The sequence below is a fragment of the Emys orbicularis genome, chromosome 6 (assembly GCF_028017835.1).
Source record: "Emys orbicularis isolate rEmyOrb1 chromosome 6, rEmyOrb1.hap1, whole genome shotgun sequence".
NCBI lineage: Eukaryota > Metazoa > Chordata > Testudines > Emydidae > Emys > Emys orbicularis.
In genome coordinates this window covers 92,989,440-93,015,603 of record NC_088688.1, presented here as the reverse complement: position 1 = coordinate 93,015,603, position 26,164 = coordinate 92,989,440, and the positions used below count along the sequence as shown (strand labels likewise).

The 26,164-nt window shown below is 41.3% G+C and overlaps 1 protein-coding gene across 1 annotated transcript in view; it reads right to left on the bottom strand.

Annotated features, from left to right (window-relative positions):
- GLIS3 (GLIS family zinc finger 3) overlaps window positions 1-26,164 on the bottom strand; it is a 175,892-nt gene that overhangs the window by 16,058 nt on the left and 133,670 nt on the right. Inside the window, exons 5-6 of the mRNA XM_065406703.1 lie at window positions 24,834-24,975; window positions 13,649-13,817 (exon numbers count right to left, since the gene is read on the bottom strand). Of these exons, the coding sequence (XP_065262775.1) occupies window positions 13,649-13,817; window positions 24,834-24,975 (311 nt within the window). The remainder of the gene's footprint in view (window positions 1-13,648; window positions 13,818-24,833; window positions 24,976-26,164) is intronic.

Below are 26,164 nucleotides of genomic sequence, written 5' to 3'. Positions count from 1 at the left end.
TTCACATTTGATTTAACATCTAAAAAACCTTCCAAAGATAATACACCACTTTGTATAGCTAGACAGGGATCCTTTTTAGTAGACTTTAGTAGTCTTTATAATGATTTATGAATCACTTCATGCATTCCTGGCTTACTCATATGGGTGACTATAGTATCTACATATACTTCCCTTCTGCTTCACAAAAGAGAAACTTGGACTTGTTTCAATCCAGATTTGTCCCCGAATAAATCACAGTGTGTTACTGGGGGAACTGCAAATTTAATTTTGTTTCTAAAACAATCAGGATCAGCTTGTAACTGCTAGGAAACTGCCATCCTGAACTGTGGCCATGCCCTGCAGCCCATGCAAACAGGAATAGCCAAATTTGTAGAGAGCTGCCTTCCTCCATGCTTTCTGGGGTCTTCAAAACTAGAACTAGTATGTTCTAGGAGCCATTACGCAGTATGCCATTCCTCAGTGGGAGCTAGGAAAGGTGTCCTGTAAATGAATGATTAGATTTGAAATGGTTTCAAGATTTGATAGGGGGAAACAAGATGATTACGTTATCAAAGCTTAAATGACCAGATTAATTTATACAATGTGACATGCATAGATGATTTCTAATTAGTCAATATGGATCACCACTAAATGTAATAAATGTCATGGTAAGTGTTGGCTGGACCTGGACATAATGTAAATTAAGAGTACAGTATGAGCAAACGGCTAGCAAGCATCAATACAAAAAAACAAACCACTACCACTATCACCAAGAAACCATGTTTGGTATTAGTAGTTTTTTGCTAAGTGACATGCAGGACCCGACCCAGCACACTGAAAATGATTATTTGGAGGTGGTGGTGATGAGGGGGAAGTTTTTATATGTTTGGGAAAAGAATTTGGACAAGTGGTTTGAGATTCTTGGCCACAGAATTGACTGTTGCTAAACTGTTTGTGCATCACAGACTCTAAGAAGTGATTTGGAGGGGAAAATCCTCATTCCTGCAATTCCACACATGACAGAACTTCTATTGTTAATCCAGGCTGCTGGATTCCCTACACAGAACCCGATGTCAGTATTATGACTGCGGTATCAATTGACTGTCCTTATTCAAGCTGGTTAGAAACAAAGCAAAAAGAAAATTCCCATTCGGGGTAAACCTGACCTCTTAAAGGTTTTTTGATGGTGCTCCAGTTCTTCATAGAAGTATTCGAAAGACTTTCAAAGAGTTGTCACCTCAGAATTATCCTGGCTAGTGTTCTTTTTGGCTAGCATTCCTTTATTTGATTTCACACTGCCAGTCTCAATGGGGACATGGAAATACATGACTAGCCTAGTAATATTCAACATTGTGCTTAAACTGAAATCTCTCACTGAGTTTGCCTCACCTTCACTACCTGATATTCTTGGAGTTGTCATGTCTACTGAACTCACTTCCATGAATCCCTCTTCTCCTTCTGGTTCTGTTTTCTCTGTGTGAATCGTCTACATAGCAGTGAACTGGTTTCAGACCAATTAATCTCTGAGCTAGTGGCGATGCACTGACAAGCATCGGATTGTGTATGCATTCAAATAAGGTCACAGGCATTCCCCTTGTTTCAACCAGAAAAGGGAACAAAGCAAATAATAGTTGTGCACTTTTACACAGTTTGTAGTCCAAGAGAGTCAACTGTATCCACTCAAGCGTGCACAAAAATTGCACGGATTCAGGGCAAATGGATGCCAGAACAGACTTCAAATATTATTAGGCTGGAAGGTGTTAATGGTTGCCATTGGCATGTCTGTGATCTCTAGACTACCACTGATCTGGTTAAAACTGATGAGCGTGCTACCCACCCTTCATTCAGGCTAAACAGCAGAAGCAATTAAGCTCCTTTAATGGACTAAGATACCTGGAGACAATGTTTCAGAGTAGCAGCCGTGTTAGTCTGTATCCGTAAAAAGAACAGGAGTACTTGTGGCACCTTAGAGACTAACAAATTTATAGTCTCTAAGGTGCCACAAGTACTCCTGTTCTTTTTTCTGGAGACAATGGAAGCCACTGTCCCAGGCACTAGCCATATGGAAGGCTGACCAGACACTAAAACCCTGCTGGCTGTTTTTTTCCTGGGGACTGATTGCAAACACAGAGGCTGGGTCTTTGATTCGTTGCAGAGAGCTGAAAGCAACGAAAAAGAAAGAGAAAAGCAGCAAAAAGCCACAGAAGTAGTCAGGGCCGGCTCCAGGCACCAGCTTAACAAGCAGGTGCTTGGGGCGGCCAAGGGAGAGGGGCGGCACCTGCGGCAATTCGGGGGCGGTAGGTCCCTCACTCCCTCTAGGAGTGAAGGACCTGCTGCTGAACTGCTGCCGCCGATCGCGGCTTTTTTTTTTTTTTTTTCCAATTGCGGCCGCCGATCGCGATCTCGGCATTTTTTTTTTTTTTGCTTGGGGCGGCAGAAATGCTGGAGCCGGCCCTGGAAGCAGTGGTGAGCGTGGCCCTGCTCCCTGAGGCACAGGACTGGCTGGAAAGGCAGGCTTGGAAATTGTGAGCAAGAACACTGCCTGCTGTTTGTTTCTACTGTGTTCAGGGAACCAGGACTTTGTGTACTTTGTAAATAAACAGGACTGCACCAAAGAATAACCTGACTCATAATCAATATTTCTCCTAATGGAAACAACCCAACAAGGCTCTGAATATTGGCTAACTATTCAGACCAAGGAGTAATGCTAGCTACTTACTGATCCTGGTGCTACCACTTCTCACTCCCTATTATTTTTCCTAACTCTTCTCTTCTGGTGTTAGTTCAGAGCTGGGAGATAAAAATGGATCTTCAAGGCCAAGAAAACGATAATTAATTCTAACCAGCTCTTAAACTTCTGCCTTTCACCCTGCCCAACAATTAGCTTCCCTCAAGAAGAGTTTACTGTTTGAAATACGCAATTCCACTTATTCTGCACTATGGAAGTCTTGTGGGGGATTAAAAGAGATGACAAATCAAGAATAAGTTCCTGTAAAATAATAACAGTAATAATATCTAGCTTTTATATATCATGTTTCATCAGTAAATCTCAAAGTGCTTTACAAAGGGGGTAAGCATCAGTACCCCTATTTCAAAGATGGGGAAACTGAGGCACAAAATAGTGAGGTGACTTGCCCGAGGTCATCCAGCAGGCCAGCGGCCAATCAGTGCTCTAGCCACTAGGAAACACTTCCATTGTGTGGCCACAAAAAAGTATTTTTGTTAAAACAAATTAGTTGAAAGGGAAGGCAAGCATGCCTATTTGGAACTATTAAATTGGAGGAAAAAAATGGTTCAACAATGATTATCCATGTGAAAGTATGACATGTCATGTTACCAGGGACAACTACTGAAGATAGAGTCTATGTTGGAAGTCACTTTATCTTGACTGCCTACTTTTCTCAACATAGCAATAACATTTAGGAGGTGTGTACCTAGCTTGTGCACAGCCCAGGGCTGGCTCCAGGCACCAGCTTGGCAAGCAGATGCTTGGGGCGGCCGCTCCAGAGAGGAGCGGCACGTCCAGCTATTCGGCGGCAATTCGGCGGATGGTCCCTCACTCCCGCTCGGAGCGAAGGACCTCCCGCCGAATTGCCGCCGCAGAACGCGATCGCGGCTTTTTTTTTTTTTGGGCTGCTTGGGGCAGCCAAAACCCTGGAGCTGGCCCTGGCACAGCCAATCATCTTTGTTTACTCTGAGCATAAGTGACCCAGTAACTGACACACTGGATGTGCAACAGCAATGGGGAAAACTCTATAAAGACTGAAGATTCAGCTGTACAACCGATATTTACAATACTTTTCTGAACATAACAAAATGTCTTTGAGCTGGTATGGTCATAAGATCAGGCTCTTATTAGATTTCCTGAACTTCCTTCTTTTTGACTGTGTTGGGGAAAAAATGTAAGCTGCATGGGGCAGGCTGTTGTCTACCTCAATGCTCTGTGTAGTGCTCAGTACACTGACTGTGCTCAGTAAAAAATAATCAGGAACAGACTTTCTCTACATATGTTAGTATTTCTAGTCAAAGCTAGGAAGTTTTGGGCAAAGTTCCAAGGCAGTTCTCATATAAAAATTAAAATTCCCATGACGCCTTACATTCTGGCTTTCACCAACTCTCCACATTTTGCCATTGTGGACTAGTAAAAAGTCCTGTTAGTTCACAGTCTACTATACCCCAGTGAAGTGCACCAGAATTCCAGGTGTCTACCAGATCTGTGACACAAAAAAACTTTTGTTTAAAAACATGTTTAAAGAACAATGTGATTTGTTGCAAAACAGAATTACGTGAAACTCAATGTTTTTCTAACAATGTCACGAATATACATGTTTTGCCTAAGGTTTTACAAAGACAAAAATAGCAAAATTTTGCAGCTGTGACACAACACTCCTCACCCCCAGAAGATGGGCAAATCAAAACTAGATTTTCCACTGAGCACACAAATGTCTGTCATCCAAATGTGGCTGTTTTCCTTACCTCCGTGCCCGCTACTGTCACCAGCTCCACTGGCAGCATCACTGAGCTACTACAGAAACATTGATTTGTTCTGCTAGCTATTCCAACTTGGCTGGCCTAGCAGGCTGCATTTGCATCACTGTAGGACAAACCCTCTTTCTTGTAACCTCCAGGAATGAAGAGACAAATTCCCCAGCAGTACCTTTTCTATAGCACTGGGGAGAGAAGACCCTTAGAATAGGTTTCTCTCCCTGAAAGTGAGGCAAGCATGTGTTCCTGAAACCCAGGATTGACCCAGTTTCCAAGGCCTGTCCCAATGTCAGTTATACAAAAAGTCCCAGGATTTTGTCCCAATTTTTGTGTGCACCACAGGCAGACTCTGGCCACCTGAAGGAACTGTCAGTCAGCTGAGCTGGTGAAATTGTCAACAGAATGTATATGCATATGTGCGCTTATAGCTGCAAATACCACAGCGATGAGCCTGGTATAAACACCTAGGTAGATTATCCCACCAGGCCCATCACTTATTGACACCTTTTCCTGATAAGGTTTCCAATTAAGCCCATTTTCTGCATGAGTCCTTGTCACCCATCCTGATTTTCATGGTGCACTCCCATAATACAGGGACTGTCCCAATTCTGAGTGGCAGGAGTCCTGCAAAGTTTCAGGGCCCTGCTGTGTGCATACAGGGCTGGGGCAGGCTCAAGTGGCCATTGAGCAATTGAGGGAGGCTCCCTGATTTGTGACAGCAGAAATGGTGTTGATCTGGCTGCAATACTCCCAATCACAAAGGATCAAAAGCCATGAGTCAGATCCCCCAAAACAATGATTTAAAAAAAAAAAAGATTATATAGTGTTTTGGGCCTGTCTTTTGATTTCCGAACTGCCCCACCCACACCCAATGCATGTGTGAGACACTTAGTGTTGCCAACACGCCCAGATTTATTGAGGTGATTTTTGGCCCCTGCTGCTGGAACCTTGACCCCTACATCTGTTCTTCCCCCCCGCCCCCGCCAACCAATTAATTCTGCCTCCACATCAGTTCTGCCCCTTCCAGCCTCAACCGCATTCCTCCTGGGGCTCTTCACCCCCTTTCCCAGACCTGGGCAGCTGCAGCAGGGTCCCCTCTCCCACTTTTATGCTGGGGGGGGGGGGAGTGGCTCCAGCCTCCAGTGGCTCTTCATTCTATCCTCTGTCCCTTCCCAGGCAGGGTGTTACAGGGAGGGAGTGTGGAAGAGGGAGCAGCAGGGGAACTGTCCCTGTTGCTCATAGGAAAGGAGGGATGGAGGCCTGAGCTGCTGGGCTTTTTGGTGCTCCTTCTTTCCCCCTCCCCTCCTGTGAGGATGGTGTCGGCTCCTGAGGGGAGTGGGAAAAAGCTCTGCCTGCCTCCTGCAGCAGCTCCGATTGGCTGCTCTTCCCCAGGAGGTGGGGCAGTGGGGAAGGCAGCCAGCTGGAAGGCTTTTCCTCCTCACCCGCATGCAGGTCTGAAATTGGGGCTGGTGCTTCTTGTGATATGACCAGACTGGTTCCAGCCCTGGCTGAAATCCCATGACTCATGAAAAAAATCAGGAGAACTGGCAACACTGTGGCAGGCAGTTGCCAAGCCACTAGGAAAGCTGCCTCCACTACCCCATGAGTGAGAGGGGCTGGGAGAAGTGTCTCCTTCCCAGCCTGTTCACCTGAGCCCTTGTGAGGGGAAGGGGACAGAGGCCACAAGGGAACTCAGATGGGTCTCAGTTCCAGCTCCAACATCACAAACTCTCTCACACACTTTACACTTACTCAGCAGAAAGGCCACAAACTGCATGGGCTATGGAGATTGAACTAGCCCTGCTACATGTAAAGGAAATCCCCTTCCCCTCATATCAGGTGTGAAGCATGCCAGTGCATGAGAAGCCTGCCCTGATGCATGCTTTATTTGTAGTTAAACAGAAGACTTCATTCAGCAGCATTGTCAAGCTCATGCCTTCACCAACACTAAAACCATGCATTATTTTTTTTTTTAAAAAAAGCTGCAGTTTATGGTTATGTGCAAATTATTTGACTTTTTGCTTAACTGTAACAGCAGGCAAGTGTTTCTACATTTTTCCTTCCCAAAAGCTGGCAGCTGTAGTCTTTTCCACATATAGAAAGGAGACGGTTGCTTGGTTAAGAAGTAGGAGGCATTGTTGCTAAGACCAACCTATCTTCATATGAGGAGATGTGCACAGAATAGTCAATGGCACACTTCTACTCCTGCCACCAGGACTGGTGTCTCAGTTTGTCACTGAAAATGTAGTCACTCTAGGGGCTCACGAGTGAAGATTCACCCTTGACTGATTCCCCTCATCAGCAGTTGAAGAGCCTTTTCTTACTGCCAGTGGCTACTCTGATATGATAGCTGCCACCTTTACCAACACAGTGGGAATTGAACTGGGGATCTCCAGGACTAAAAGCAAAAGCTGCTACAGCTTGAACTAGAGCTCCTTAACTAGGGCTGTAACTACTGATATCCGTTGTGGGATATCAGACAATTAAACTGTTGGTAAGGGCAAGTGAGGGCAGATAATCTCTCTAAAAAAGAGACAAAGCATGGAAACAGACTAGAGAGAAATATCAGGTTTTGCTAGCATGGCTAAGGCATGGCCCAAGGTTTGATCAGTTGCTCACCTCCACCCTTCAGAGTCTGTCATTGTTAACAGGCAGACATTTCCTCACTAGCGGAAAAGATACAGCCTCTTAGCAGACAAGTCTCCAACTGTCCAAACCATGGGAGGAAATTACTGTACTGATTTCAGAATGACACTGTTATGTGCTTTAAGTGGAATCTTTCTTAGAGCCAGCCTGTTTCATACCACATACAAGAAGCTTTGTAATATGTAAGCATTAGCTGCCTTGACTCTTTGGTTAGAACCACTTGGGGGCTCTTGCTTCTGGAGGTCTGGCTGGGAATTACTTGCTGTTTTATAGCGAAGCCATAAAAAGAATATAACCACATACTCAAATAAGCAAATAAAAGCACTGCTCCCACTCTTATTATAGCACTGCAGTAATAAAGTTGAATACTTCAATTCGAAATTCTTCTATTCAACCATTAATAACAGCCTAAAAAATTTCTTTCAAGCTAAAATTTCTCATGCTTTAGGAATACAGGAATTGCTATACCAGGTCCATCTAGCTCAACATCCTGTCTCAGACAGTTGCTAGTATCAGAAGCTTCAGAGGAACATGAGAGAACCCTCATAGTGGAGAATTACAGAACAGCCTGCCCATAGGGGAAATTTCTTCCCAAACCCAGTCAGCTATTGGGTCATTTATGTCCAGAAACATATTCCTTAAGAAGCAAAATGTAACTGCAGATATTATAATCTGAAATACAGCTAATCCCTTTAAACTGGGCATTTGGGCAACAATGATCTTGTGGCAGTGGGTTCCACAAGTTAATGATGTATTGTGTAAACAAGTATTCATTTTTATTGTTTTTAAGTTTGCTGCTATTTTTATTTAATTGAATGTTCCCTTGTTCTTGTATTCAAAAGGGGATGAATAGTAGGCCGCATTTACCTTCCCTCTACCATACAATATTTTGTATACCTTCATCATGCCCTCTCTTAATTAAACAGTCAAAATCTTTTCAAATTTGGTGAGCATTAAAAAAATAAAAACAAAACAATTAGAAAAAATGAGTTTTATGGTAAAGATTAGATGTGAGATTCCAGTTTTATCCTAACTTTGCTACCACCACCTGAATTTTAGAGAGTTTGGATATGAAAATCTGCACCAAAACCAATCTCGTTGATTTGAGTTTTGGCATGGAACTAAACTTGCACAAGATGTGTGCTTTATTTTTCAATTCCTCTTCCCACAACTGCGAGGCTCAGGTTCACAGGGCTTCATCAGCTTCTCTACAGCCTCCCTCCCATTGTCCAAAGGGAGAGAAAGTTGAAGAGGAACGTCTGCTTCCTCCACGTTTTCTCCTTCTTATTGTCCATGGGAGTGAAAGAAATGGGAGTCACTATGGCTTCCCTAGAATCCTGAGCCGGCTGCCCAAATGTAAGGGTCGAAGAGAAGTCTCCTTGGAGGATGAGGTGTGCACTTGTCCAGGGAAACCATCACTCAGGCAGGGGAGAAAAGAATGTGTGGGAGGGGAGCTTAATGTTGAAACAACACAGACTTGTGTGCATGTGAATGGGTCAGTAGATTCTACATTGAATGACATACCATTACCTATAATGGGGCATTTCACCTTGGGAGATGATGGATGTGAGTATTTCTGCAGCTGGAAAACAAGCGACAGCCTTGTTCTGTTATAGCGGTAGAGAAATTTCTGCTGGTGGGTGTGGAATTAGGTAGCAGCAACTGGTTTTTTTCCTTTAAAATTTTCATTTTTGTAATTGAATATTAAAAGCAAGAACTATGTTAATGCAACATTAAGGTTGAGAAGTTAATCATTCAAAATGCAGAAAACCCAGTAGTTAAGATTCTCAGGGTAATACTGTAGAACCTCAGAGTTACGAACACCAGAGTTATGAATTGACCAGTCAACCAGACGCCTCATTTGGATCCGGAAGTATGCAATCAGGGAGCAGCAGAGACCCAAAAAACCCCCCAAAAACGCAAATACAGTAGAGTACTGTGTTAAATGTGAACTACTAAAAAAATAAAAGGAAAGCTTAAAAAAAAGATTTGACAAAGTAAGGAAACTGTTTCATTCAAATTAAGATGGTTAAAAGCTGATTTTTTCTTCTGCATAGTACAGTTTCGAAGCTGCATTAAGTCAGTGTTCAGTTGTAAACTTTTGAAAGAATCATAACATTTTGTTCAGCGTTACGAACATTTCAGAGTTACGAACAACCTCCATTCCCGAGGTGTTCGTAACTGAGGTTCTACTGCATTAGTGGAGCCACATTGCCCACTTAGAATATGCAGCACCTCATGTACTACATGGCACAACGGCAACAAAGTCTGCGGTAAGAACTCCTAAATTCTGTGGCAATATTAATTTATTGTATCTCCGTGAAATATCCTACATTCTCATCCCTTCCGCAACCAAACACACGACGATGACTCATAGTGGGCTGTACAATTCACCAATGATTATTCTCAACTATACTTTGTTCATGATGGATTTTTTTGCTTTGTACACTACATGCCCAGCTCCAAGGGCCTCAGCAGTTACAACATTATCTAGGTGGTCCAGGACAGATTCTCCTTCCCCTTCCTCATGTGTGCCATGGAAGAGGGAAGGCAGAGGTTGTGGTCTGCTTCCCTAGTTCATCATCTCAGCTCCCCAAGCCTCTAGGCAGCCTGGCTATCCAGCCTGCCCTTCTGCCTCCCCCTGCTCCCTGGCTGCAACCTGGACTCCAGCACTGGCTCCCTAAACTCTGCACCAGCCCCTCCTCACTCCTGCCGTGTTCTATAAAACAGTGATGTGAGCATGCACTGTAGTCCAATTAACTTCCCCTTGTGCTGAAAGGTCCAGAGCAAGAGGCAGCTGCAGGCAGGTCCCAGCAGGCCAGGGAGACAAAACAAAATGCTGGGCTCTTGGCTCCAGCTCAGTAATTAATTTTGTATGCAGAATTCTGTGATCTCTTGGAGAAAATGACACATTCCACGCTTGCATAATCAGTAAGGCCATGGGTACACTATGGGTGCGACAATGGCTACAGTGCCTAGCTATGCCATTATAACCCTGTAGTGTAGATGCAGATAACAGCAACGGAAGAGGTTTTTCCATTGCTGTGGGAACTCCACCTCCCTGAGTGATGGTAGCTAGGTTGACCAAAACATTCTTCCATTGACCTAGCTGCGTCTACACCAGGAGTTATGTCAGCATAGCTGCAGCACGCAGGTGTGTCTGTTTTTCACACCCCTGAATACAATAGTTATGTCAACCTACATTTTAAGTTTAGACCAGGTCTAAGTCAGTGGGTCCCAGATTGAGATGGCTGAGGCAGTTCATACCTCTCAGAACTATTATTTCAGGATCTTTGCACACTCAGACAAGTTTATACTTAGTTCACATTTTCAAGGTTATCACCACAACCATGAAGGCTTGACATTTAATTTTTTTAAATGGAAATGGAGATTCTGCAACAAGGGGTGAATTCTGTGGAAAATTCCATGATGGCAGAATACACAGGGTCTTGGCTATATGCAGTGTTTTGTATTATTTCTCCTGTTAAATATTTGCCTAAATATATATAGCTGTCCTGTGACCAACTTATCACTGCTGTGGTAATCTTCACTCTCCTGCATTTAAATGCTTCCTCTTAACATTGCATTAATGTAGTTATTGGCACTTACTCAGTCTTGAATCCAAAGTAGCCCCAAACAGAGATGGAGAGTAACAATGAAACAGTTTATGAAAATGTGTATATGGTTAGTGTGAAAAAAAAAAAAAAAAAAAAAAAAAAAAAAAAAAGGTTTGTAAGGAAGGAGTGTATCAGACCAGAACTTCATTATTATTCATTATTGCCTGTATCATCATAGTGTCCTGAGGCCACAAACAGGATCAGGGCCCCAATGAGGTAGGAACTATTTATACATGTCACTATTAAAGTGCTTCGACAGTGGTCTCCCCACAGTAATCTTCTCAGAAATGTGCTAATAAGAGGATCCAGACTTGTTTTTTAAACAGTGATTTTAATGCTTGTAATAAATGCTGGACTGACCCTGCTAGTGGTCTAGCAACAAAAGGCAGCGGCAACATCCCAATAGCATTTGCCAATATCCCTCAACTCCGACCGATAGGAACCCACTTCTACAGGGAAGAGGAATCTATATATCATTCACTCCTTGGCCCTTCTCCTAACAAGAATACTAACAATTTGCAGTAATGATGATTGTGTTTGTGATGAGGCACCTCCACTAGAAGTGGACTGATACTACCCCCATAGAGCGGGAGGTCTAACCCCTTTCAGCCATGACTGAACTATCTGAACTCAAAGTGGCAACCTAGACATGAAAGACACCTTAGCCCAATCCCCCAAGCCATCCAGTTCCTCCATCTTCAAGATAAAAGGCAGAGCTGTAGTACTGTTTTCATCATGGGGGAATTAGGTCCATTTATCAGCAACTGAAATCTAGGAAAGTTCTTTTTAGGTTTATATTGGACTTTTTATGCTTTTCTAATTACTGACATTTCTATTCCTCAAGAAAATTAAACACCTTGTGATACATTAGTGAACTATAGAAGTGTGTATTTTAGTGTGTTGAAAATTATGTAAAACCAGCAAAACTATATTTAAAAATTTCCATAGATATATAGTAAGAATAGAATATTTATATTAAAATTAGAGTGTAATATGTGTACCACTGAATTTATATCAGAACTATGTTTCTACTGAAAAACTATTTACCTAGATATCATGCAGTATAGTCAGAATTCTGATTTAATATACTAAGTGGAAACCATTAACAGCATGCAATATCTGTTCAATAATCATTTAGGTAATATTTAAAGATGAAAACTGGATCCCTCTCAGAGGATTTGCTTTTATATCACTGAAATATCCGAAGTAATAGAAACCATAAAGATGGGAGATCTTGTCCCTAACCAGCAATGAATGACTTCTGACTATGAATCATAGTCTTTTGCTACTGAATTAGAAGTCAAGTCCAGTCATCACACACTAGTCTCACAATACGGAAGATATCAGCTTCCTGCAAAAATATGAGCTTATTTCAGTTGAGAAAGCAGCTTCAGTTTACACTAGAGTTTTCAAAGCTGCAAATGTCAAATAACATGCAAATCAGGGTCCCAGTCCTGCGAAGTGCTGATCAGTTCCTGAGAGGTGCAAAGTGACCTGAACTCTAAAAATTCCCTGTGCTTGAGGGGCATTTATAAGTTCACTGGAGGCATGCAGCATCTTGCAAGTTCAGCTTGCAAATTTTCATGATTAAAAAAATTCCTCCTACTAAACATGCTGAAAACAAATACAAACACATGCAATAGAAGTTCAACCCATGTGCGTTACACTTCTCGAAAGCCAAGTCAGTCAGCGATAATCAAACTGACAACCTGCCCACTTCAACATGTTGGCAAGTAGCACAAGAATATAAATGCTAGTGAGGCTCTAATAGTCATGGCTCCCAAGCCACTTACATAGAGTAACTCAATAATTAACATTTTCATTCTTATTAAGAAAGAATCTCCATCTCTCCTCCACCTTGTCTTTTCTCCTTCAATGGGATTTTAAATTGGAGAGACACTATCCTGATTCATAAGCTTGGCAGAATTCAATTTTTTTTATTTTTTTGTAATTTCAATCAATAATAGCAATGTTTACTTTAAAGCACTGGTTTTAGATTATCAATTTAACTTTTCATGGTTGTGCAAAAATTACAGGATTTAAGCATTTTTAAAATTTTATCTATTTAAATTTTTACAGTTGCAGGAAATTATTGGGGGTCAGACAATAATTGTTGACAGTAGACATTGAGATTCAAAAGTTAAAGGTTTCTAACTATTAAGATGCAAATTATCAGCATCAAATGTCGAAAAACACAAAGTAAATATCCCTAAATCAAACTCTAATAAGTTCTCACACAACATTTTGCTTGCTTTGCTTCTCTGTAAATGTTGATAATCATTGATGGAAATATATTTTTGTTGGTTTGTGTATGCAAAGTGAAATTGATGTTTACTGACATTAACCAATAAAAATCTAATCCTTCCAAGCCTCCTTATAGTTTATAGCTTTCATATAATGGACTTGTGGATAGGAGACTTGACTAGTAGTCTGGAGACCTGGGGTTCTATTATAGTTCTGTCACTGATCTACTGAGTGACCTTGGGTAAGTCACTTCATCCTTGTGTCCCCTCCTACTATTTGTCTTGTTTATTTACAGTGTAAGCTCTTCTAGGCAGGGACTGTGTCTTACTATGTGTTAGCACCTAACACAACAGGACTCCAATGTTGGTTGGAGCCTCTGGGCACTATTGTAGTACAAATAATAAATTTTAAAAAAGTAAGAATCTCTCTAAAACTACCAGTGAATGTAGCTAAGTAAATCCCAGAGGCACAACTATATGCTCTGGGATTTACTTAGAACTGTGGTCACTTACTCTACGTTTGTGCACGAACACAAAATATATGTTAAAGTATCATCATAATCCGGCTGCGCTGTTAACATTCTAAACAAACAAGAGTAACAATAAAACTACTACTAAACTTAGTAATGTTCAAAGTCAGTTGCTTCTCATTTTTAAAATGAATAAAGATAGTCTTACCTTTCAGTGCCTGAGTCTACAGCTGAGAGAGGAGGTAACTGGGATGGTGGGTTGCAAGGACTACCCTGTACATTATGCCCTGGAGAAGGGTGACTGACAGGATGTGATGGTGGACCACCCCCAGCAGCCGTTCCACTCCGACTTGAGTGAGTACTGGAGAACATTGTAGCTGAAATCAGAGGGAGAGCAATATTCAGTATCATGGTAGGCACAACATGATTTGTTGATCAATCAGTACTACCAGGTAAGTGATCACCCTTCCTACAAATGATTTAATGCTAATTCTTAGAAACCAACTTTTTTTCAAGTCTTACTTTCTGTTTGAAAAAATGTTACTGGTCCATAAAAAAACAACCCAAACTATGTTATAATGAAAGAAACACTGATCGGGTTTTGAAAATATGCACGTGATTGGACAGTTCACAATGGACAGCTGTCTAAAATCAAAAAGGACAACACTATGGACCCAGTCCTGGGAGTTTTGCTTGAATAAACACTGCAAATCTGGGGTCTATTATTTTTTCATATTGCAGAATAAGTTCTAAAGCTATAAAGCATAGTTCTTAGAGCTGATCTAAAAACTGATACAAAACATCACAATTAAAAACAAATGTTTACTGCTTTTTGAAAATTTGAATACTTTCATAATTTTTCAACAAATAAAAAAAACTAGTCACATGCTGAAGGGTTAACTTAAAAGCATTATAGATGTTCCTCCCTACATCCTAATGAGATGACCTAAAAATCAGTAGCTTCATTTTCAGAGATGCTATAAATGAGGATGCCAGCAATTAGCAACTGTGTGAGGACTGTAGACAATCCTTGTTTTCTTGCGGATTGTCTCAAAGGCAAAGAGTTTCCTTTCAAATGTAAAACACAGATGTTTTTACTTTTGGCAAAGCAAAGCAACAGTAAACAGGGAGAGTGACACACTAACTTGGCCCCTGATAAACGTAGGTGCTTTTTACATCTGCGTCAAGTGATGCAGTTGATTTTGAGTGAAAAATAGATACTTATTCTTCATCAAAAAAGATAAAGAGTACAAAAAGCGTATGGCTTAGCGAAACAAAATGGAGAGATACATCTTCAAGTTTCTGAGCAGAGGAATTGTGTAGGATAACACAAGGTATATGATGGAGAAATGAGATGAAATTAAGAAAATTAAAATGTAGGCTGCATATTAAGAAAAACTACCTAAAGGTGAGATCAATTAGACTGGAGAATAGTTTCCAAGGGAACTGTTAGAAGCCACATTTGCTTGAGACAAAGCTAAATTGGAGAAAGTACTGTAGGGAACAAGCATGCACTGATAGCCATATAGAGTGACCTAAGAGGTCTTTTCCATCTCCAACCTCTATGTTTCTATTTAGAGACCTTAATCTGCTGACAAAGAAAAAAACTGCTTGTTTTCATCTGAGTAATGTAGGGATGTATAATATCCCCTTAGCGCGCACACACAGAGCTCCCATAACTGTTAGTGTGCCGAATTCTGCTTTTGGATGTGCACATACACAACTCTTATCAATTAACAATTAGCCATTGATATACAGATGGACCAAGTCCTGACCCACACACCTAGTGAAGATGTTGACAAATAAATTCTATGTTCCCCTTTGGAGCTTTCCACAGATCTGGTCTCTCTTTCTCCCTGTGTGGGTGGGTGTCTCCTTCCCTATTTATTGCAATAGTGGTGTTTTCTTTGCCCTAAATAGGTTCTGCATTCCACCCCTGCTCTGTCTTTCCTGTTTCTTGATAGTCCAAAAGAAATCCACCCCTTCTTTCCCCACACAGAGTAAGGGAAGCCTGCTGAATACAGAGCCCTTCACTAATCTCAGTGGTCAACGTCTGGGTGAGGTGCAGTCATTGACTCTACAAGTGGGCAGAAGAAGGGCTTGGTTAGCTTTATGGATGCTATGGAGCACTGTTTCAGCCTCCATGGAAGACAGCAGCCTCCAAGTCATGCCATGTTATGTCACACAGCCTTGACAGCCTCAATGCTGCAGGAAAGCTGGGGGCCAGCATTTGGCCCTATGATATCAGATGCATATCAATGGGAAGATATTTATGTGCATTTCTAGTGCACTCATGGCTGTAGTATCTATGCATATGTGTACACAGCAGATGGATGGGTAGTTCTCAGGTTGGGTAGACATACACGTGCTTGCTCTGCTTGAGCTAATGCACGAAAAACAGCACTGTGGCTGCAGTGGCACAGGTGGTGGCTCAGGTTAGTTGCCCTAGTACAACTCCGTCTGAGGTCCTAGGTACGTACTCGGATGGCTAGCCCAAGCTAACACCCATGCCACCACCGCCATGCTGCTATTTTTAGCATGCTAGCTTGAGCAGAGCAAGTGCAAGTATGTCTACATGAGCTAGGAATTACACTTTCCAGCTCTTGTGTAGACATACCCTTAGGTCTGAATCTCTAATTTCTCAATATACTGTACAGTACTATAGTAACTTCCAAATTACGTGGAGGGTCCTTAGCATCATTATTTGAGAAAACAAATCTTTCTGTTGTCAGTTTCTCTTAAGTAATTGCCTTTTGCTGCCTGATCTAAGTTAAGCACATAGTTTGAATAGCATGAAACTTAGTAAACATCTGTGACAACAAACATTCTTCTTACCTCCAATTTACCATAAGCTAGATTTGCATAGAAACATTATGAAAAAGGGCTTTATTTAACAGAGTGTTCCTCAGTAAAAAGTCTTTTTCCTGTTTCTTCAATAAATATGAAAGTCAATAGTTTGTATAATACTCCAACATAAATAAAACCCATCAAAAGAAATTCCCAGGAATAAATACCATGAAAAAGCTATTGTTCCCCCGGGATCCTTAAGAAGCTCAGCATAGTTTCAGATAGATAGCCTTTTGGACTTGAATGTGAATCTAAGATTGAGTTACACCTTTTTAGGTCATCTAATTTTGGTAATTATATAGGAAACATTCATGCTGCCATTTTCAAGGTCTCCTCACAGTTGGATTTACCAACACAAAAAGATTATCCAACAGGCATCTCTCTTCCTACAGATTTTCTATGTGTGGAGCTGCATTCTTATGTATTCTATTGACATGCAATAAAAATGAAGTGGATGGAGGGAAAAAGAAACCTGATTCATGAGTAAGAAAAAAGAGAAATAGCATTTTAAAATATTACAGAATTTATACTATAAAAAATTCAATTTCTTCTCTTAATGGAGCAAGAACCCTGTAATTTAAAGGAACATGTTTAAAATGCTGAATTACCACCTTTCTTCTTGCAAACTACCAACTATGGTGTAATTTATTACCATGGATTTATTACTGTCAAATCAGTGCTCTGTCAATCTATTTCTGCCCCAAAATGCCTCTCTTCCTACCCATGCCCACAAAGATTTTGAGGCAGGGTTGAAAATACTTCCCACTTAGAAAAGACAGTATAAACCTTTTGTTTTGTGGTTCAGCTTCAATTAAAGTTGCATATTTGCTAGCGTTTTTTTTTTAAATCACTATATTTAACATTCCATTTGTATACGGAATAATTATATCATCCTTGTGAACAGGATATTTGGCATCAGAATAGAAAAACAGACATGGCCACCTGGCTGCATTCAGGTCACATTTCTCCCTTCCCCATGTCTATCCCCCCCTTTCAGCTCCCCTTTTTGTGTTTCCATGTTCAAAGGCCTAAATCCTCCTCAAAGGTATTTAGATGCCTAATTCCCATTTGATTTCAGTGGGAGTTAGGTGCCTACATATGTTTGCCTGGGTCAAAGTCCTTTACAAACAAACATTAATCTTCACAACCTGGGAGTTAGGTTAGTAAGTATCATTATCTCCATTTTACAGCTGGGGAAACTAGGCAGAGAGCTTAAGTAACTTTTCCAAAGCCACAGAGGAAATCATTGGCAGAAGTGGAGTGAGAACGCAGGGCTTCCTAAAACCACTAGACCATATCAAGGAAATCAAATAAAAGCTAGCAACATGAACTGAGATTTACAAACCTAGCTTTCTGAGTCTTTTTGGCTTTTCTCTGATGAGTGTGTGCCTGGCATTTCTTTACTAAAGATCTTAACACTCAGCAGAGATTTTCAGGCAGTCCACAAGCTGAAAATGAAGCCATACCTCCTTCTTTACTAATGATACTCCAGATCACCTGGCCTGATGGTCTCTTACCACAGAGGAACCAGGCAATTTATTCTTCCACAATAAGCAGGAAAATTCTTTTTTTCTTTATAAAAAAATCTTCTGAAATTTAGTTTTTTCCCAGGTTTTGGCTGATTAGGTTTGAGCTACTATTTTTTTGTTGTTGTTGCTATTAGTGTTTCCTGTCAGAAGGCATGCAATTTGCCACATTTTAATATTTGGCTCTGAGGTAGCAGCCCACTGCAGAGTGTTAGCTCTATCTTCACCTTGGAGGTGGGGGAAGATATAAAATGGCAGAGACTCTTTCCACCGCCATAGAAAAGCCAACTTGATGTTTCAGTGTGTTACAGCAAGTTATTGGACAAGGATGTTAGTTGCCAAAAAAAGGTCCCCAGGGTCTGAAACCTAGGGTGGGGGGCAGGCTTCTGATTTTGAGTACCAACCTGAGCCTGAAGTCTATACTGCTATTTGTAATGCCATATTGAGACTTGCTGCCATGGGTTTCTGCTTTCCGTGTACACATAATATGAGTAACAAAATAAAATCTGTCCAGTACGTACTGCAATAACTATGAGCCTGCTGTGATACAATATGTAATATGTCAGGGATGTGTGAGGAGAGGTTAAAGTTTACTGTCTAGACCCTTCAGTGTTAGCAAAGGGTCACAGCTGGTTTGTTGGCTGGCAGGCATTTGTTAAGTCCACAGTACTTTCTGATATTGCCAGTGATTGGCAGCTGGAACAATTGATTAGGCACAGCAGTTGAACATATTGGAAATTCTTATTACTTTTGTGATTAAGAGATGGTGAAATCCCCAAAGCAATAAAGTTTGTGGTCTGGATTAAAACCTGAGGTTCTTGCTTCAACTGAAGGTCATCACATCATAACCTTGCCTGACTTACTTGTCCAGTGGATTGTAGTTTCTTTTCACTTTGGTTTTCTCTTAGCATGAAGAAGGGAAATAGAAATAACACAGTTGTCGCTTGTTACTTTAAAATGGTAATGCTAATTCACCAATACACTTAAGCTTTCCTTCCCTCACCATCTGAATGAAAATCAGTAATTCACATAGCACCAGCAAATTGCATCCAAGTGGAAATAGCTACATTAAGAACTAAACTTCTAAAATTCAAAACTAAAACTGGGGAAGAAAGGGACAATTCTGAAGGATATGTCTGCATCCTGCATAAAATATGTAAGATATTAAAGTTAGCGAGTCTTTGTATATGTACAAAATAGGCCTGATCCTGACAATAACTCTCATTTAATGAGAACCTTTGGTGTTTGAGAAATTCAGAACTGGACCTCAAAAAATGTTATTCGAAGCTAAGGATAAGGGTCAAATGTAGCATTAGGCCCAAATTCTGTAAACATTTAAGCACATGCCTAATTTTATACACAGGAGTAGTGCACTGACTTTAAAGGGACTACTCACCTGCTTAAATGTAAGCATGATCATATTGTTTGCACGATCCTGGCCTTACCAGAATATTTCAGCTAGATCACACTAAATAGTAACAACAGTAAACAACCCTGATTTCTGAATATATATCAATGAATAAACACAGCCAGTTTGGTTTTGCTACCATTAATGGCTTCACATTATTCATAATTTGAAAGTATTTGGACAATTGCAGGGTATTCATGAAAATGTTTGTGAATATGAAATATTAGCAGGAAACTCTTGACTATTGTAATCTCCTAATTCCTGACCTTGACAAATCCCATCTTGCCCCATGTAAACCCATTCAAAATGCTGCCCATGAAAAGCCTCAGGACAGAAAAGAATGAAACGTCATATCTGAAGAGGTAAAGATGATGTTGAATTTGGCAGGCCCCGGCTTTGACCCACCGTTTTGTTCTCTCCTGTAATGCCTCTAAGGTTAGTTAAGTGTGCTCCATTCCCTGCCTCTTCAATAGTAGGTCACAAAAGATAGCAGGTCCTACAAAAACAGTGTTTCTTCTTGATTGTAATTAAAAGGTAACAATTGATTTGTTGCCCTGACAACATCACCCCCATCTTTTCATCCCTCCGCTGGCTCCCCCTTGTCCACTGCACAAACACAAACTACTTGTCTTCACTTTGATAGCCTTTCATGGCTTAACCACACCATACTTGCCATCTTTTAATTGGCATTGAGCTATTGCCCCCACCTCTGCTATGCCAACATGCCAGCCTTTATCACTCAGAAGGCCAGTTTTCCTACCAACACCTTCATGTTTTCTCCCATGTTGCCTTTTATCCACAAAGTCACTATATTGATTTCCTTCTAACGTCTCCTTAAAATTTATCTTTGTCATGATACCTAATGATTAGGCAGCTGATGTGCTGTGACAGCTGCGTATGCTTATAATAATAATTGTCTCAGTGTTCCCTAGTGCTCCTCTTATCTGTTTGTTGTATCCACCTGTTGCCTCAGATGCCTGTTAGCTGTTTGGGGCATGGAGCATCAGTTTGTTATATGTGTGTACAGCATCTAGCACAATGATCCCTGATTGGAGCACCCAGGCACTCTACATTTCAAATAATAATAATAAACCAACACTGAAGCACATGTGTAACATTACTCACATGTGTAAAGCTAAAAAAATATTAGGAACCATTAAGAAAGAGATAGATAAGAAGACAGAAAATATCATAATGCCATTATATAAATCCATGGTACACCCATACCTTGAACACTGTGTACAGTTCTGGTCACCCCATTTCAAAAAGGATGTATTAGAATTGGAAAAGGTACAGAGAAGGGCAAAAGAAATGATTAGAGATATGGAACAGCTTCCATGTGAGGAGAAACTAAAAAAACTGGGACTTTTCAGCTTGGAAAAGAGATGATTAATAGGCAGGGCTGTCATGGGGGAGTGTGGGGCCTGGGGCGGAAGTGAAGAATCTGTCACTTCTAGGACCGACTGTGCCCGGCACCGGCCAATCGCACCAGCGGCCCACGGGGCCCCCCAAAGTGAGGGGCCCAGAGCAGTCACCCTGATTCACCGTACCCAAGGGACAGCTCTGGTAATAGAGGATATGATAGAAATCTATAAAATCATGAATGGTGTGGAGAAAGTGAATAAGGAAGAGTTGTTTACTCCTTCACATAACACAAGAACCAGGGGTCACCCAATGAAATTAACAGGCAGCAGGTTTAAAACAAACAAAAGGAAGTATTTCTTCACACAGCACACAGTCAACCTGTGGAACTCATTGCCGGGGATGTTGTGAAGGCCAAGACTATAACAGTGTTCAAAGAAGAACTATATAAATTCATGGAGGATAGATCCATCAATAGTTATTAGCCAGGATGGGCTGGGATGCAACCACAAGCTCAGGGTGTCCCTAAGCCTCTCACTGCCAGAAGCTGGGACTGGATGACAGGGGATGGATCACTCATTAATTGCCCTGTTCTGTTCATTCCCTCTGAAGAATCTGGCATTGGTCACTGTTCAAAGACAGGATACTGGGCTAGATGGACCATTGGTCTGACCCAGTATGGCCATTCTTATGTTCCTAAGTTAAGCATGTATGAAAGTGTTTGTAAGATTGGGCCCTATGATATTACTTAGACCAGTGGTTCACAACACTGTCTTCAGGGCAATGTTGCAAAAATCTTCTGCAGAATCTAAACTCTTATTACAACAATTCTGTCTTTCTGGTGCAAAGAAAATCCAGCAAATGCGAACAGCTGCAGTAATTAGCTTGCTTCATTTTCAGAGAGAATTTATAAATTACACATTTTGGTTTATTTTAAAATGTGAAACTGTTGAATTTTTGCCACATATGGCACAATGAACTTAAAAACAAAAAAAATTCTATATTACAGCATTTAGGATTTTTTGGCACAAGAAATGCTAGGATATGGAGTACAAAATATTTTAGGATATAGAGACGTAGTAGAAAATATATCATTTATAGATTCTGACTGAAAATTTCATGATACTATAACACTGAATAAACCAGAATGACTAGGCTTTTTTTAAATGACAACATAGGGCTAGATCCGTGAAGGGGGACTTACACTCAGCATTGCAACACCTAATGTGTAGGCCCTCTGCTGCCCACTTGATGCCATAGCTGCAATTTAGGCACCCAGGCTCCTTATACGATGTGTGGGGAGAGCTAGGAACCTAAGAATGGGATTCACAAAAGCCAGCAAGCTGAGTGGGGAGCTGCCTAAGCTAGCCAGTAGGAAATGCAGAGAAAAGTGGTGGAGCCTAAGCCCCCCTCCTCAAAGGGAATTAGGTGCCTAACTCTGGCCCAGAAGGAGATGCCTCCCTCCACTTGTGATTCTCAGCCATGAATGCTCTCCTGGAGTTAGGTGCTTAAGCTGGGCCAGCCCTTTCTCACAAAAAAAATGAGGAGGAGATAGAGATGGTGCCACCCTTATGCCCAAAAGCCCAGTGTGCTCACATAGTATGTGGGAAACCCAGGTTCAAATCCCTGCTCTGCCTGATTCAGAGCAAGAATTTGAACCCAGGTCTCTAACCTCACAGGTGAGTGCCCTCACCACTAGGGTGGGTCTCTCTCAATCTCTCCTGTTGTAGTTGTTCTACTTTGTATAAAATACATACTCATTAGATCAGGGACTGGAACCTGGGTCTCCCAGGTGAATACCCTAACCACGGCAGGGCCGCCCAGAGAGGAGGGGGGGCAAGTGGGGTAATTTGCCCCGGGTCCCAGAGGGGCCCCCAGGAGAGTTTTCTGGGGCCCCCATGAGAGTTTTCGGCGGGTCTTCGGCGGCAGGTCCTTCAGTGCCGCTGAACACACCCAGAGTGAAGACCCGGAGCTTCTTCCGCTCCGGGTCTTCGGCGGCAATTCGGCGGCGAGGGTTCCTTCCGCTCCGGGTCTTCGGCAGCAGGTCAGCGGCGAGGGTTCCTTCCGCTCCGGGTCTTCGGCGGCAGGTCCTTCACTTGCTCCGGGACCCACCGCCGAACTGCCCCGAAGACCCGGAACAGAAGGACCCCCACCGCCGAAGACCCCAGGCCCCCTGAATCCTCTGGGCGGCCCTGAACCACGGGGCTATAGGCCGAGTCTCACTCTCACTCTGGTCTGAGGAATATTTAAGTAACACTCCTGCAAATACATATGCACATGCTTAACTTTACAGCTATGAGTAGTCCCATCAACCTCAATGGAACTACTCACAAGTTTTGGACTTGCTTAAGTGTTTGCAGGCTCAGGCCTTCAATTATTCTGAGTGAAAGTCTACTCTGCCTTGCATCAGTGCAACACAGAACAGAATTTAGACCAAGGAGAAGTAAAAAAAAGTGGACAACTGTTGACTAAGAACTGGACTGAGCTCACTAATTCATTTGGCCTACGACACTGGACAGCAGAAACTTCTGGTCCTTCCCAGCCTGCGCTGGATTTGAATCCGCAACCTAGAACTGTTCAACAGCACACTATAAGCCAGATTTGTAAAAATCTCAGCAGCTCTCACTGAGACATTTTTGTGAGAACGTGCTGAGCTCTTCTGGAACTCTGGCACTGTCTGGCCCCAAGTCAGTAAGTCACCAATGAAAGATAATTTTTTGGGCTGGGGGAAATAACCAAACCTTTTCTTTCCTGAAAAAAGTTTAAGTTTGTATTCAGATGGATGAAGGTCCAGCAGATCAAGTGATTTATTCAAACTTCTTCAATATCCATCCCCTCCTCAGAGGGCAATAAAAGAGAATCAAATGTACACAAAATTATGTTAGTAAAGTAATTATGATAGAGATTCCATGTACACAAATGTAACTTTGAATTTTGACATTTCCCTCAACACTCAGATTGAACGAGATTGAATAGACTACATGGATTAAGGCATTAAAAATTAATGTCATATGAAGTAAGACAAAACAGTTCTTATATGAAAAGGGCCTGAGTTGTAGTCACTGTGGGAACCACGACTTTCAATTTCCTGACTTTTCTTTGTGTAAATCTCAATTATAACATTACACATCAAACACAAATGAGAAAAATGACATTAAAAGTACTATATAGTTCAACGACAGCCTTGGGAAAAACAAATTGAGAACTGGGATGTCTTACAGCAAAATGAAACTACTATATAGTGTGTGTGTGTACACACACACACATATAAAACAGTCTTCATTCTCACTTAGCTGAGAGTCTAATTGAAAACCTCATTGGCAAGTGAAAGAGTTAGCTGAATTTTACAATGAGGAGGAGAACATTATTTAAAATAGCCACTTTATTTTGTTATCCTCCTCACTGTAAGATTCACTAACTCTTTCACTTGCCAATGAGGTTTTCAATTAGACTCTCAGCTAAGTGAGAATGAAGACTGTTGGGAGACGCAACATTATTCTAGCCGCTAGAATAATAGCGAATACTGAAAAATAGGTGTCTTTTCAGTTATCTAGATATTTCATACTAAATGCTGAAATGTCATCCACTGCATGTTACAGATGATCTTGAACTTTGGAAAATATTGTCACTTTTATTTTCTTAATATTTCAATATTTGCTTAAATTTGAACAGCTATACCACTGCAAATCAACATCAGCCATTATTTGAGAGTGAAATTCCCAAACACTTAATTGAAACTATAAAAAGGGCTTGTTATGTAAACAATATAGATATGTTTATTGGTGGATTTATATTTATCTATAGGACAGGGTTTATTATATCTTCTAACAAAATGCCACATTTAACCTAATTTATATACCTTTATTAGAAAAATGATATGTAGCCTATGAATAGCAAAGAGGGAAACATTCCCTTTCAGTTCTAAATTGAATTTAATGAACTTAAGGAGCATAGAAGGAATGGGTGAATTGAACCTCTGGCAGGAGTCCAATTCCCATAGAGCAAACATATTCCTTACTGTGGTATGTCTTTTCATGGGCAAAATGAGACCTGCTAAAAAAGACTTAAATATCAGATAGAGACATACCTTTCTAATATACTGTACATTGTTCTGTTCTTCTCAGGAACAGTTTAGGAAGCAAAAGAGGTGGATTTTAGAGAGTTTTCCACACATTAAAAATCCCAGAAGTATACATCAAGCATACTTAACTTTAAATGTTCTGGGATCATTTCCTGTCTTTTTACTATACCTGTGTAGATGTCATGAACAGGCCCTGGCGATCGTCCCATGGTATTGTCTGCAGCATCATGTGGTGAAGGGGCTGGTTGGAGAGGCTGAATAGTGAGGCAATCGTTGAGGATGTCCTGGTCAAGCTCTGAGCTTGATCGCAACTGAAGCACAAGAGATAAGAAGGAAAAACCATCATCACAGGAAAATGATCACCAAGATATTGGGCAGTGATAATGAAGAAAGGCTGAGGGGTTGGAGGAGGAAACTAAGAGAGAAAGATTCTTCTATATACAATCCTGAGAAATGACTGTTCCATTACTGCAGTGGTTCTCAAAATATGGGACACAAAGCATCCTGATGGCCCACAGAAGGAAATATTTTAAGAACAAAGTGAGGGGGATGGAGCGGGGGAGGGGCGAGCAGAAGAAATTCACAAAAGATGCTCTCTTCTTTGCACAGTGCTCCACAGAATTGAAATACTGGCTTGACTGCTGCACATTAGAGAAACTATCAAATGGGACCAACATTTCCTTTATGAGCAGGGAAATGATGTGTACAGTATAAACATTTGTAAGATGTCTTAAAATAGTGATCGCAACCTGTAGCTCTAAAGACACATGTAAGGTTTTGTTACCCTTATATACAGCTCATCTGGAGTTTATGGGCCTGATTCTCATTTACACTAAGACCACTTTGGCAATATAAAGTGGACATAAAGAGTTATATTTACAGAGCTGAAGCTGTAAAATGGCCTTAATGTAAATGAGAATGAGGCCCTATGGGTCTAATTGGAAGCACCTTTCACTTTGCGTGGTCTCATGAGAGGCCATACAGAGAGTGCTAAGTAAGTGGGCTATAGAAATCCAGGATCTAACCCAATTCCTCCAACAATCCAGCGGAGGAAGATAAGGAGAAGAGAAGCAACAGAGGAAGAGAGAAACATCCCTGTTCCTCCCACATTCAGGAATGGGGAACCAGGGAAAGAGGCAACAGTGTTGAATGGACTTATGGAGAGCCACAAAATAGTCACAGTGCATGATGCTGATATTAATTTGTGATTTCATCATGTTGCAGGTCAGGCAATGTCGTGCTGGGATTGATCTGTTGGTGGCTTCATGCAATGAGTCTAGGGTTTCCCCAGCTCTTCAAGGATGAGCTTCATTGTCTCAAAGCCTTAAAAACACATTGAATCATTCCCCACTCTGTTAGACCAGCTTTAAGCAGCATGACTCCTGCTTTACATTGGCATGACTTATTGACTTCACTGGATTTTCAATGGTGTAAAACTGGGGTAATGGAGTGGAGAATCAGGCCCATATATTCAAAGCAGTGTGACTATATTAACTATAA